This window comes from Pleurodeles waltl, chromosome 10, assembly GCF_031143425.1.
Source record: "Pleurodeles waltl isolate 20211129_DDA chromosome 10, aPleWal1.hap1.20221129, whole genome shotgun sequence".
Lineage (NCBI taxonomy): Eukaryota > Metazoa > Chordata > Amphibia > Caudata > Salamandridae > Pleurodeles > Pleurodeles waltl.
In genome coordinates this window covers 502,785,489-502,799,346 of record NC_090449.1, presented here as the reverse complement: position 1 = coordinate 502,799,346, position 13,858 = coordinate 502,785,489, and the positions used below count along the sequence as shown (strand labels likewise).

General features: G+C 43.9%; 1 protein-coding gene across 3 annotated transcripts in view; it reads left to right on the top strand.

Moving 5' to 3' along the window:
- PTPN23 (protein tyrosine phosphatase non-receptor type 23) overlaps positions 1-13,858 on the top strand; it is a 582,812-nt gene that overhangs the window by 276,486 nt on the left and 292,468 nt on the right. For all 3 annotated transcript variants that reach the window (XM_069210890.1, XM_069210891.1, XM_069210892.1), the window contains 2 exons: positions 2,563-2,708; positions 3,452-3,769. In XM_069210890.1, coding sequence (XP_069066991.1) covers positions 2,563-2,708; positions 3,452-3,769 — 464 coding nt within the window. The remainder of the gene's footprint in view (positions 1-2,562; positions 2,709-3,451; positions 3,770-13,858) is intronic.

The following is a 13,858-nucleotide window of genomic DNA, read 5'->3' as shown; positions in this document are numbered from 1 at the left end:
GTGCATACCTTTACTAAGCATTACTGTTTAGACTCGGATGCAAGAGCGGATGCCCAGGTGGGGCAGGCCTCTCTTAGAAATCTATTTGCATGAATATGTATTTTTTCCTGCACTTCTTTCGGACAGTCCGCAGAGTTTAGGGATGGGCTTGCTAATCTATTCAATGTTTATGACTATTGATGAGGATCCCCTGGAAGAGAAGGATTAGTTACTTACCTGTAAATCCTAGTTCTCTTCCAGGGGTATCCTCATCAAAGTCATAAACAACCCACCCTCCTCCCCGGACTTAAGTCTCCTAGAAGTGCAGGACAGATTATCTTTCTGATCAGTTACACAGATTGTCACCGTAAAAAAGTACTGACCTAACTGTGAACCAACTGTCACCTTCCCTTCACCCCTGAGGCATGGTGGGATACTGGAGGTGCTCAGGGTCTTAAAGGCACGGTGCCAAAGTTTTTATGGTTCTCCTGTGTTAACCTGCATGCAGCCTATTGGCTAAGAATGCTTCATTGTTTTTCAATGTGGTTTTTTCTATTTTTCTCTGATATTTACTGCTGTTTACTTCCCTAAGTCCAGTTTTTGGGGCTTAGGTAGATATTTATGATCTATTGTGATTTTATAATATTAAAAAAAAAAAAAAAAAAAAAAAAAAACTTGCATAGAAATAAAGCATTTTAGCCTATTTATGATTATAGCCTGCATTGCTGTTTTACACATGATAATATGTATGTATTTTATATATATATGCTCCGGGGTCCCCGCACAAGGGCGGGAATATTGAATGTTTATGACTTTGATGAGGATACCCCTGGAAGAGAACTAGGATTTACAGGTAAGTAACTAATCCATAACCACCATTGTGTTTATTGTATGTCCTGATAATGGTTGCCACACTGTTTCTTTCTAGAGAAAACCTCCAGTACTTCTTGGGACATGAAGAACTCGTTTTTTAAAGTGCCCTTTCTAGCAACAAATACATAAGTGAACAAACATCTGTAGGACACTGTTCCCAAATATATAGCTCATAGCTATGAAATGAATAGCAGAAAACCTTCACATCACCCTTAACAGAAAACAAATCTACATAGTATTTCTTTTATAAAACTGCATTTATTCCCCTTGATTATTGCAGGGTTTATAATTTTAAATGGTGAATGAAGCCAGAGGTGTAAAACCTGAATGGCAAAGTTATATGAAAGGTCCTGTGAAGATTGGCAGTTGTGGGTGAGATCACTGAGCTGGAAAAGTAATGCACCTTTTCCAGCAATACCTTGGTAGCAATATCAACTAGTCCTCAGCATTAGAAAATATTTCTGTCATTCAGACTGGGAATCTTTGAAAGGAAAATCAGTAGCAGTACATACATTCATCCACACTGTTAATTGAGCTGCTTGATATCAGCTCCGCAGTGAATGAGCCCCAAGTCGTCCTTGTGAAGACTTTATAAATATCTTGAGACGTTTGAATAAGCATATCCTCTGTAGCACATTGCTTTTTCTTTTGACTTTTGTAAGATATTTAAAGTTTTGACGGTAAATGGTAAACCCTCTGTTTTTATGCTCTGGTTCGCTTTTTAAATTGTGTATGATCAGTAAAACTGGGGCTTAGGCAGTGTGAAATTTTGAATTGTGGTCCTGCGATAGCAACACATTTTCAAGATATGGCTTATTTTCTAGGTATGGTTGAAACAAAAAAGCAATCTTTTCAAAGTTAACAAATTCTGCAAAAGCCCAAAATGTCAACAAGCCACTTCCTTTTTATCTTACATTCTGACCTCATGAAGGGGATTATCAAACCTGAAAGAGAAATTCCATTAAAACAAGTAACCACATTGGAACAATTGTTGCTGAAGCCTTTTTTTCTTAGCAGCAGATTTCAGTCTTTCAACTCGCTTTTTAGACACATCATGAGAAAATTATTTTAAAGACAGCATACAGAATAGAACTAGTATCTGGCAGCTTATTCCAGGTAAAATATCCATGTTTCGCCTGTTGAAAATAGTTGGCTGTTTACTGGTGTGATGGCGGAAGTTGCAATTGTGTGTCAGAATGCCATTACATTGAGGTTAAAAACATTTATGTACAAAAGGCTCCCTTAGTGCAAAGTCAGCAGCAATATGGCATTGGTTTTGGAGTTCTGTTGATCCTATTTTGTGTGAAGTTTAAGAAAACTTTTCACCCGGCAAGTGCCAAAAATATTGACTTCCAAAACTTGTAGAGTGGGTAGGACACACTTCTGACTGATGGGAAGCATAGGACCTTGGTCTGAACAGTTTGGACCCGAATTGAGGGCTAATGCTTGATTTGTGTGAAGTGCTTGTCTCATGCTTCCCTCAAGTTACTTGTTTTGCATTTGAGGGTTACATTACTTCCGTTGTGAACGTTAGATGGGCATGCTTGATGGGAAAACAACCTTGCTGTTAGGCAGTTTAATTTGTTTTTCTGTTTCCCCCTTATGTTCAGGAAGTCACTCTGATTACTCCCTGGGAATACCAGTATTTATGTAAATGATGCAGGCACATTGCTCTTCTGATCAGACTTCAATTACTTCTCTCCCCTGTAGTCAGTTCACTGATTCATTGCAGCTGGACCCAGAGACGGTTGATAATTTGGATCTGTATAGCCACATTCCACCTGTTCTGATGGAGAAGTGTGCAGCACTGAGTGTCAGGCCAGACACTGTCAAGAGCCTTGTGCAATCTATGCAGGGTAAGATGTCACTAACATGCAGCTGATGCTGCTTAACTATTGCTGTGTTTTCTGGTCTCCACCTGGTAATATTCATAATTGTACCTCCTAGAATCCAGTTTGATATCTTCCTGCAAACCACCATGTCTTTCCATACTTTCTCAGGGGCATATTGTACTCTCTAAGAATAGTGTGAGTTTTAAGGAAAGAGTAACATGGGATGATCCAATGGTTCTTTGCAGGAATTGTAACAATTGCAACTCTAGGTCAAAACATTTTTTTTTTCAAATTCATTTTTACCCTGACATTAATGCTGCCATTGCTGTGGTCTGTTCAAAGTGAGTTCCCGAAGTCACTACAGCATACTGTAAAGTCTTTTTTGCATATAATCTATCTTTCATTGTGGAAACATGGCACGACTTAACGATGCAATTTGTTGTTTCTGAAAACCTGGCCTTGTGCCTTCAAAAAAACCAAGGGCTGACTGGACATGGATATAGGGCAGCTCCGCAGAGCAAATTAGAGGTGCACTTGTGAGCAGAGTGGAAACGTTTGTGCTGCTGTGAAAGACTAAAGGAGCTGGATGTTCTGAATCCAATACCTTTCATTAGAAGCAAAGAAGACTTGGTAACTGTGTCAGTGCCCTGAACAATTAGTGTAATTTTATTAGCTTACTCCGATCAACCACATTCAGTGTAGTGGTTCTTCTTCTGTGGTTCCATTGTGAAAGTGACTGAATCTTCTGTTTTCTTCTTTACTTGCAGCCCTTTCAGGAGTTTATACAGATGTTGAAGCAACTCTGAAAGATATTAAAGAGCTCTTGGATGAAAATGAAGTGCAAGACCAAAAGCTTCAGGAGATGTTGGGAACCCAGCTTCCTCAAAGTCAGGAAAGCCCCCCAGCAGCTGGCATAGCAGGGGTCAGCAAGGAGTGGGCAAGGTACATGGAGGTGCATGAAAAGGCCAGTTTCACCAACACTGAGTTGCACAAGGCCATGAACTTGCATATTAGCAACCTACGACTCTTGAGTGGGCCTTTGGAGCAGCTTCGGGCAGCTCTTCCCTCTCCATCCCTTACTGAAGGTGAGCTGTCTTCCAAGATTCATCTGTCTAATGCAGTTTTCCCAAACTGTGGGTCGTGACCTGATTTTTGGGTGGCTCACAAACGTTAATGCTATAAAGATGCCTTTAAATTCTGTGTTTAAGTTGTCACATTTGTAAGTGACTTAAAGACAGATATCACATATCAGGCTTCGTTATTCTTTCAACATGGTGATCACTGTTTACTTTTCTTTCTTGGACTGAAAAATGAGAGGGGTTTTTATAGTGAATTGTGACAGAGTAGGATGTTGTGACTTTTTTTTTTTGCAACACAACAAACTGTAACTACCTGTAAATGAACTGTATATATACAGCAGTTAGGAAAAGAAAAATAAGGCACTTTTCTGTAATTCTGAAGTGTGCTGGAAACATATTTTAACAGAATCAAACAAATCAAGACACTTGGTGATGTACAAATGATACACTTTCACAGAAACCTGATTTCCATTCATTAAAATTTGTGTGCTGTATAGTTTTATCAGTAAAAGTGTATGTGTGAGAATAGTAATGGACATTTAAATGGAAAATGCAGTGTCTGTAAATGATGATGCACTACTATACAGTGCTTCAGTTACATAAAACAATTGTCCTGCCTCGTGTCCATTAAAGGTAATTGGGTCAGGAAAGTTTTTTTATTCTAAAAAGTTGGTAGTGTTTCAAAAAAGCTTGGGAACCACAGATCTAATGTAGCATCCCCAAAAAAGGGCCCATCCTCATTGAGATGCCCTAAAGAGCTCATGCAATATCCATGCCCATGCAGAAAAACAGACCCTACAAGCAGGCCAACAGGGGCAGATGTGCCCATCAGTGGATTGTATTGGTTGAGAATCGCAAAGTAACATGAATTCTGAATCTAAGCCTGTGATGACTGTAGGGAGTTGGCTCTGTATGCACTATTTCAAAGTAAGGAATAGTATGCACAGAGTCCAAGGGTTCCCCTTAGAGGTAAGATAGTGGCAAAAAGAGATAATACTAATGCTCTATTTTGTGGTAGTGTGGTCGAGCAGTAGGCTTATCAAAGGACTAGTGTTAAGCATTTGCGGTACATATACAAGCAATAAATGAGGAACACACACTCAGAGACAATTCCAGGCCAATAGGTTTTTGTATAGAAAAATATCTTTTTTTAGTTTATTTTAAGAACCACAGGTTCAAATTTCACATGTAATACTTCAAATGAAAGGTATTGCAGGTTAGTACTCTAGGAACTTTGAATAATCACAATAGCATATATACTTTTCAAATAAATCACATATAGCTATTTTAAAACTAGACACTGCAATTTTCAACAGTTCCTGGGGGAGGTAAGTATTTGTTAGTTTTTGTAGGTAAGTAAACCACCTACGGGGTTCAAGTTTGGGTCCAAGGTAGCCCACCGTTGGGGGTTCAGAGCAACCCCAAAGTTACCACACCAGCAGCTCGGGGCCGGTCAGGTGCAGAGTTCAAAGTGGTGCCCAAAACACATAGGCTTCAATGGAGAAGGGGGTGCCACGGTTCCAGTCTGCCAGCAGGTAAGTACCTGCGTCTTCGGAGGGCAGACCAGGGGGGTTTTGTAGGGCACCGGGGGGGGGGACAAGTCAGCACAGAAAGTACACCCTCAGCAGCACGGGGGCGGCCGGGTGCAGTGTGCAAACACGCGTCGGGTTTGTCGTTGAAATCAATGGGAGACCAAGGGGTCTCTTCAGCGATGCAGGCAAGTGGGGGGGGCTCCTCGGGGTAGCCACCACCTGGGCAAGGGAGAGGGCCTCCTGGGGGTCACTCCTGCACTGGAGTTCCGATCTTTCAGGTCCTGGGGGCTGCGGGTGCAGAGTCTTTTCCAGGCGTCGGGATCTGGGAGTCAGGCAGTCGCGGTCAGGGGGAACCTCGGGATTCCCTCTGCAGGCGTCGCTGTGGGGGATCAGGGGAGGGGCAACTCTGGCTACTCACGGTCTCGTAGTCGCCAGGGAGTCCTCCCTGAAGTGTTTGTTCTCCACAAGTCGAGCCGGGGGCGTCGGGTGCAGAGTAGCAAGTCTCACGCTTCTGGCGGGAAACGCAGTTGTCTTGAAGTTGCTTCTTTGGAAACAAAGTTGCAGTCTTTGGTGAACAGGGCTGCTGTTCTCGGGAGTTTCTTGGTCCTTCTAGGGCAGGGCAGTCCTCTGAGGATTCAGAGGTCGCTGGTCCTGGGGAAAGCGTCGCTGGAGCAGTGTCTTTTAGAAGTGGGGAGACAGGCCGGTAGAGCTGGGGCCAAAGCAGTTGGTGTCTCCGTCGTCTCTGCAGGGGTTTTCAGCTCAGCAGTCCTCTTCTTAGGTTGCAGGAATCTGAATCCCTAGGTTCAGGGGAGCCCCTAAATACAGAATTTAGGGGGGTGTTTAGGTCAGGGAGGGCAGTAGCCAATGGCTACTGTCCTTGAGGGTGGCTACACCCTCTTTGTGCCTCCTCCCAAGGGGAGGGGGTCACATTCCTATCTCTATTGGGGGGGGATCCTCCATCTGCAAGATGGAGGATTCCTAAAAGTCAGAGTCACTTCAGCTCAGGTTGCCTTAGGGGCTGTCCTGACTGGCCAGTGACTCCTCCTTGTTTTTCCTCATTATCTCCTCCGGCCTTGCCGCCAAAAGTGGGGCCGTGGCCGGAGGGGGCGGGCAACTCCACTAGCTGGAATGCCCTGTGGTGCTGTAACAAAGGGGGTGAGCCTTTGAGGCTCACCGCCAGGTGTTACAGCTCCTGCATGGGGGAGGTGATAAGCATCTCCACCCAGTGCAGGCTTTGTTACTAGCCACAGAGTGACAAAGGCACTCTCCCCATGTGGCCAGCAACATGTCTCGAGTGTGGCAGGCTGCTAAAACCAGTCAGCCTACACAGGTAGTTGGTTAAGGTTTCAGGGGGCACCTCTAAGGTGCCCTCTGGGGTGTATGTTACAATAAAATGTACACCGGCATCAGTGTGCATTTATTGTGCTGAGAAGTTTGATACCACACTTCCCAGTTTTCAGTGTAGCCATTATGGTGCTGTGGAATTAGTGTTTGACAGACTCCCAGACCATATACTCTTATGGCTACCGTGCACTTACAATGTCTAAGGTTTGGCTTAGACACTGTAGGGGCACAGTGCTCATGCACTGGTGCCCTCACCTATGGTATAGTGCACCCTGCCTTAGGGCTGTAAGGCCTGCTAGAGGGGTGACTTATCTATACTGCATAGGCAGTGTGAGGTTTGCATGGCACCCTGAGGGGAGTGCCATGTCGACTTACTCGTTTTGTCCTCACCAGCACACACAAGCTGGCAAGCAGTGTGTCTGTGCTGAGTGAGGGGTCCCCAGGGTGGCATAAGACATGCTGCAGCCCTTAGAGACCTTTCCTGGCATCAGGGCCCTTGGTACCAGGGGTACCAGTTACAAGGGACTTACCTGGATGCCAGGGGGTGCCAATTGTGAAAACAAGAGTACAGGTTAGGGAAAGAACACTGGTGCTGGGGCCTGGTTAGCAGGCCTCAGCACACTTTCAAATCAAAACATTGCATCAGCAAAGGCAAAAAGTCAGGGGGTAACCATGCCAAGGAGGCATTTCCTTACAATGACTTTGAGGGTCAAGAGCATCCAGAGGCTACTAGGCCTTCCTTGTATAATTGATTTAGTTGGCTACTAGCATCACCAGGGTCCCTGTGCTCATCTCATCCTCCCCCACCTCCCCATTCTCCCCAGGAGTGGCCCTAAGTAGACCTACTGCAATAACATGAACTCTTCACAATCAACTTGTTCTGGCCCACTCACTTTGAGAATATAACCCCCGCCAATCACAGACCTACTGCCTTTGACAAATCACATTTGTTAAACCAGAATTGCAAGTTTTACCACAATTGAAACTGTAAGAACTTTCGCCTAAAGAAACTTAAAACAACGTTCTGGTAGACTTAATTTAAACCTTAACAACAAATCCTCACTTGAGATGAAAACAGTATTTGGCCAGACTCAAGAAAATATATGATAGCAGTAATAATACATTTCATTCAAAGCAAAACACTTTCCGGACTCAATTGTTTACAACAGTTACTGCATGCGATCTGCAATTTGCACCTTGTGTACCTCTGTTTTCTACCAACCCTCTTGAATCCTCTGCTAGGGCCAGCCAAAGTTATACCCAGACAAGGAGCTTTGAACAGGCACTTCCTTTTTCTGAGCGCTTGTTTTCTTCCTGGTGGCAGGCTTCAGCCACCACCACCACCACCTACCTAGGGTTCCTTGACTACCATATTTGGTTATACTCAGTACATTGCCCTTCCCGCACAGCTATGGTCTTCTTTGCTAGACATTATGCTTCCGCAGGGCATGGTTGGAGAGCCGGCTCTTTGCTGTGAAATTAGCCTCTTCCTTCAGAGTAGAATCAGCTTCTCCTTCTTGGTTAGGCCCAAAGTCCCAAATTCAGCTCTTTAGTCACTAGGCAAATGGGTTGGTGAATTTACAAGGTACGCTTCTCTAGAGGATGCAGTCAAGCAATCCTTTTTCTCCAGGTCTCAAGTGATTAAGCTGTTCTGCTTATTGTACTGTTAATTAAAACCATCACAAATGGAATACACTATTAAAAGAATACACAATGCAAAGCAATTCACAATCACAGGGGAAAAGGAGTGGATTAACACAGTGGTAGCTGCAACTGGCTGTTATTTGTTTGTTGATGGAGCCAAGATTTTATCCTGAGTTGCAAGCATGAATTTTACAAATCCTGCCAAAAGTTGTTAGTCATTGCATTTAAAACACTATCTTCATCCTCTCTTCACTTTCTGACTCCCAATCCTAAATTGGCAGGTTTCAAGAACAATTTGCAGTCATTTTTCAGGGCTGATCAATTACATAGAAAGTGAGACATCCTATTAGATTTTATGTTGCACAAGGAGACATGTAGAATGATCTGTCCATGGCTTCCAACTTAGTCCTGCCTCACTGAAATCAAGCACACCTAATCTCAGTCGGAGATAGTCTGTTTTAGTAGACCGTCACATTGGCTATGCTAAATATGGCTGTAAACCTGCTTTTATGAATGGGTGTCCCACCCTTCTAGATATTTTGTTACTACTAAACATCAGTAAAATCTTAGTTGAATGATATTTGTTCCACCTCCCTCTGCTAAAAATGATTGTGACAGGGCTGGATTCCACAGTGACATTATGTCCAAATTTTGAAGAGTGTTTAAGGATCACTTCCAGTTCATTAGATTCTTATTTGTGGCAGTCTGCTCTTCCAATAAAATTGTTTTTAGTGTACCTTGTCTAGCAAATTTGTTTCTCTACTAGTACCTCTATAATCCTGCTTCACCTACCTGAAATTGATTTAACATGTGAAATTGAAGCCTGTTCTGGATTTGCATTGTCAATGTAGGTAGGACGACAAAATAAACTCCTGTATAATTTACATTGTGCAGTATTAAGACATGAGGAAAACATGCACTAAAAGGTTTCATTCCCATAGCTGAGGGTTTCAATCCCATAGCGGAGTGTAGGCATAAAGTTTGCCCTTATAACATTTAGTAAAGCGCTCAGGGACGTGTCAGTTCTTTCAATAGCCACAGCCTTGAAGTTAGAATCAATAATTTTAATTTCAGAGTGGTGTTATGCGTGTTGTAGTTACCTCTCTTGTGCAACCAGCGCAAGGTAGTTTATATATGGGGGACCTACCAATGTTTGATCCTTTGAAGTACCACTTTTCAATTTGTTCCATTTTTGGTAAATGTAACTATATTTGTTTTACCATTACTTACTGACAGAGTTAGCATCATAGTCTGCTTTCAGGCCCATGAGTAAATGTTGAAAACATGCAAATTACATAGCATTAGATCAAACAAGAATCCCTCTTTTAGGCCTTTATTTGTTTCTGTTCGATCAGAGATAAATTAACCTTGTCCTAGATAACACTTACCCAGGTCTCCTAATATATAATCACTTCATGGCTCTTACTAATGTATTAGGAATCCTCTAGCATGTAGAGTTTTCCAAATATTTCCATTGATATTATCAAATGCTGTTTGAATATCTGAAGCATACTCTATAACTGGTCTGAGGCAGTTCCTGACATTTTGTTTTAGTCCCAGACCAGTCAAGGTGAAGTCTTTGTCACTTAAAATTCAACAGAAAGAGCTGTGAAAATGGGACTTCCTCGTCAGAGAATCTCAAAATAAAGACAGCGAAGAGGGAGAGACTTTCTTACTTCCCTACTACACACTGCTGTCTCTAGTAGCTTCTGTGAGGGAGAAATGAAGCAGGAAGAGGATTGGGACTGGTATTGCCTTTAGAGGTGCATCTTTCTCCCTTATTCCTTTAGTAGGAGTCTGATATACTTCAGATATCCTCAGGAATGTTTTACAATCTACACCCACCCCTTTCTGACAGTCTCTCTTCATCCTTTATCAGGTGTACAGTTTTCAGACATATAGGATCCAATATGGATTCTTATCGCCATGCAGTTAAGCACAAGACGCACTTGCCGTTCACCATAATCCGCACACATAACATGTACACTACACCCACACTGTTGGCACACTCTCCAAACATGGCCCATTCGACCCACTCAATGCTTCTTACCCTTGCTGTTCACTGTCAGATGGCCTTGTATAGAAGGCAGGACCTTCAAGTTGAGCTCATAATCCAATTTTTAAAGATTTTACAGTTGTTGAGTCTCCATTAGTGAGGCTCACCACACAACAGAGGTCAGAAAGTGAAAAACCCTGGGTTTTCTCTGGTTAGAACCCATTTTCTTAACAAATTCACTCTTGTTTTTTTGTGTTGTTGAATGGGCTGCGAGTAGACAACAACATTATTGGTGATCTAAGTGCAATAGGAATAGTCAGAAACTGTCTGGTTGACATTTGAAAAACTGATCCTGTGGGAAAAAGTCATAACAAGTTGAACTTATTTTAATTTTGTGCAGTAGTGTCCTGTGAGCATGCATAAATCTAGATTAGAGTTTGCTAGCATCTTCACTTCACTAGTGCACAAAGAGCTCTAGCAAGAGTTCTTGTTCATTGAATCTTTGGAAGGAACACTATCACAAGTGCCTGCTTTCTTGACCTCAGTACTATAGCAGGAGATGGAGAGAGACAACTTTTAGGACTATATGACAAAAAAGTAGGCTACATGGAGCAAAGGACCTATTTTTGTATACTCTTCCTCCCCCCCACAAAAGGTTTGGAGTGGTGCTGCTAGTTTTTCCGACTCTGTAGTGCACTGAGCCCTGCTTTTCAGGCCCCGGTGCATGTGTTCTGACCCCCCAAAGTACGTATATTGTGACCCCCAAAGTACGTGTACAATTGGCTAATATCTGATTGACTCATTTAACTGTCAGTCCTAATATATGGTACCCAAGGTGTCCGGGAATAGTAAATTAAATGTCATTAGTCGACTGCAGTTCTTAATTGTGCTATGGGGATGTGGCCAAGCCCAAGATGGCACCAGATGCTTAAATCCAGAGCATTCGCCATGTCCACTAGCCAGAGCAAGGGGAGGAAAGGCACAGACAGATGTCAACCTGCTGTCTGCCTTTGGTCTTACGGCATATGATGATAGCAGTGGCAGTTGGCAGCACAATCATGCTCAGGCACACCCTGGGGGCAGCTCTGCACACTGTGGTAGGCCCAGTGGCTCAAGACTTCCCTCCTCTTCTGGTCAGGAAGAAGGAGAGAAAGGAGAATTCACACAGCTCCCTCACTCCCACTGTGACCGCCGAACGGTCCGGATAGCCCGACCAATGTCATCCCCAAGAGACCATTCTGAGGACTGAAGAGAACTGGGAGGCTACACTGAGACCCTTTAAGGAGATCCCACTGCGCCGATCTACTACTCCTGCCTCACTAGGGTCAAGTATTCATTGACTACAGACTCGTGTCGGAATAGTATATGGGCAAAAAGTGGTCGCTGCCTACTCGCTGGGGCGGATTGCCAGCTAGAGTAGAGACCTAGTGATCTCCAGGAAACATTGTAGTTTGCAACAAAGAAACCATGGCCAATACAAGACCTTAAAGGGAATCCACCATTAGGAACATGTTTCAGGGCCCGTCTTTAACCCCTTTGCTGCTAGGCCTACTCCCCCCCACCCCCCATATGGTATGCCTTTTTTTGTGCTATTTGGGGTCGTTCAAACTTGGGCCCCCATAGCTTTTTGTCCGCATAAGCTATCCATGCCAAATTCTGAAGGTACCTAGGGTTTGTGAATACGCAAGGCGGGGACAAAGAAATTAGCTAAAATATAGCTAAATTTTGTTTTCTTGGGGGAAAATGCAAAATAAGTGCAGCTGAAGAAAGTGTCTAAGTCAAGCCTAAGTGTACAGCCTCTTATATATTTGTAAGTATACGTCTTCTGTGGGCTTAAAATCATTTTATTTGCTTGTTTCATTGTCATTTATAAATCCTTCCTTGCTAGTGGTCAGTAATGCCCGTTTGTCCCTCCTTTTTCTCTTTGGGAGCAGGATCAACTACTATATAATTACGCTTTGTCCTGTTGATCTGTTCTTTAAGGGTCTTTTTTTCCCTTTGTTTCCTGCTTGTGTTAAAGGAAGCTTCCCTTTTCATTTGCATAGCGTTCTTGCTTTCAGCTTAGCTGTAAACAAGGCTGTAAATCAGGCTGTTATCTTGGTCACATTTGCCCTGTTTCACTGCTCTCTCTTAGCTGCCTGGCTCCCACTCCTCCTTGGCTTGAATTCTGTTTGCCGAGTGTGCCTGCCTGGTGTGTTTATTTAATTACTTGTTTGCTAAGTAGCCCAAACTCTACCTGAAGGTATTCAAGGCTTTACAGGAGTACCAGCTACATTACACAAGGACATATTTGTTTTTTGTAGGCACAGCAAGATAAAGTGATGTTGAGCAGACAACGTGACTCAAACACGGGTCCTCAGTTCCAAAGTCGGCAGCTCTAGTCATTGCGCCACACCTTCTCCATGTTCTACTAGGTTTCCGTGGCGTGCATGAGGCATTCCAGTTCCTTTCATTGATACACCGCAGCACGCCACGCTTTGTTTACATATGCCGGCTGCGCCCTTCTTTCGTTTTGCACAGCTCGTCCTTCTACATTCTTTAGTTCCAGCGTAAGCGTATGACCTCTTGTATATTTTTAAGTATACTTCTTCTGTAGACTTCCAGTTATTTCATTTGTTAGTCTGTCATTTAAAAATCCTTGCTTGCTAGTGGTCAGTCATGCCTCTTTGTCCCTCCTTCTGTGTGGGAGCATGGACCAACTACTGTATAATTACGCTTTGTCCTGATTATCTGGTCTGTAGGGGACATTTTTTTACTTTGTTTCCTGCTCCTGTCCAGAGAAGCTTCCCTTTTCATTTGCAGAGCATTGTTCCTAAGAGCTGGGCTATAAATCAGGCTGTTATCTTGGTCACCTTTGGTCTTTGTGGGCTCTCTGCACCCTCTCTCAGCTGCCTGGCTCCCGCCCTCCCTTGGATTTTTGTTTACCAAGTGTGCCTGCCTATGTGCTGAGAGCAAGGGCAGAAGATAGCTTGTAAATGCTTATAGCCTAGACACCCAGCTCTACCAGGGCTCTGTAATCCTTAGAGACAGTGCCCACTTCTGCTCCATACTGGGATCCCACTTGCAGGTCCATCAGTGCACCGCAGTTCACACACTCCAAGCTGTCAGCCATGCCAGTAATACCACACATGCTGCCTGCCAGAGCACCTCAGTTCTTGCAGTCAGTACACTCTGCTGCTCCAGTACTGGGACATAGGTTGCAGCTCCATCAGTGCACCACAGTTCACATACTCCAAGCCCTCAGGCATGCCAGTGAACCCACACACACTGTCTGCTAGTAAACTGAGCTGTTCCTGTACTGGGACCTTGGAGGCACTTCGGACGTAGCTCCATTAGTGTGCCGCAGATAACACACTCCAAGCCCTCAGCCGTACACACACACACACACACACACACACACACACACCCTCTCTCTCCCCTCCCCATTCAGGACACTCTGCTGCTTCAGTACTGGGACCTCGGGTGCAGCTCCATCAGTGCACCACAGTTCACATACCCCAAGCTCTCAGCCGGGCCAGTGCCAGAAACCCCACATATGCTGTCTGCCAGAGCACCTCAGTTTCTGAGCTTAGCTGTAAA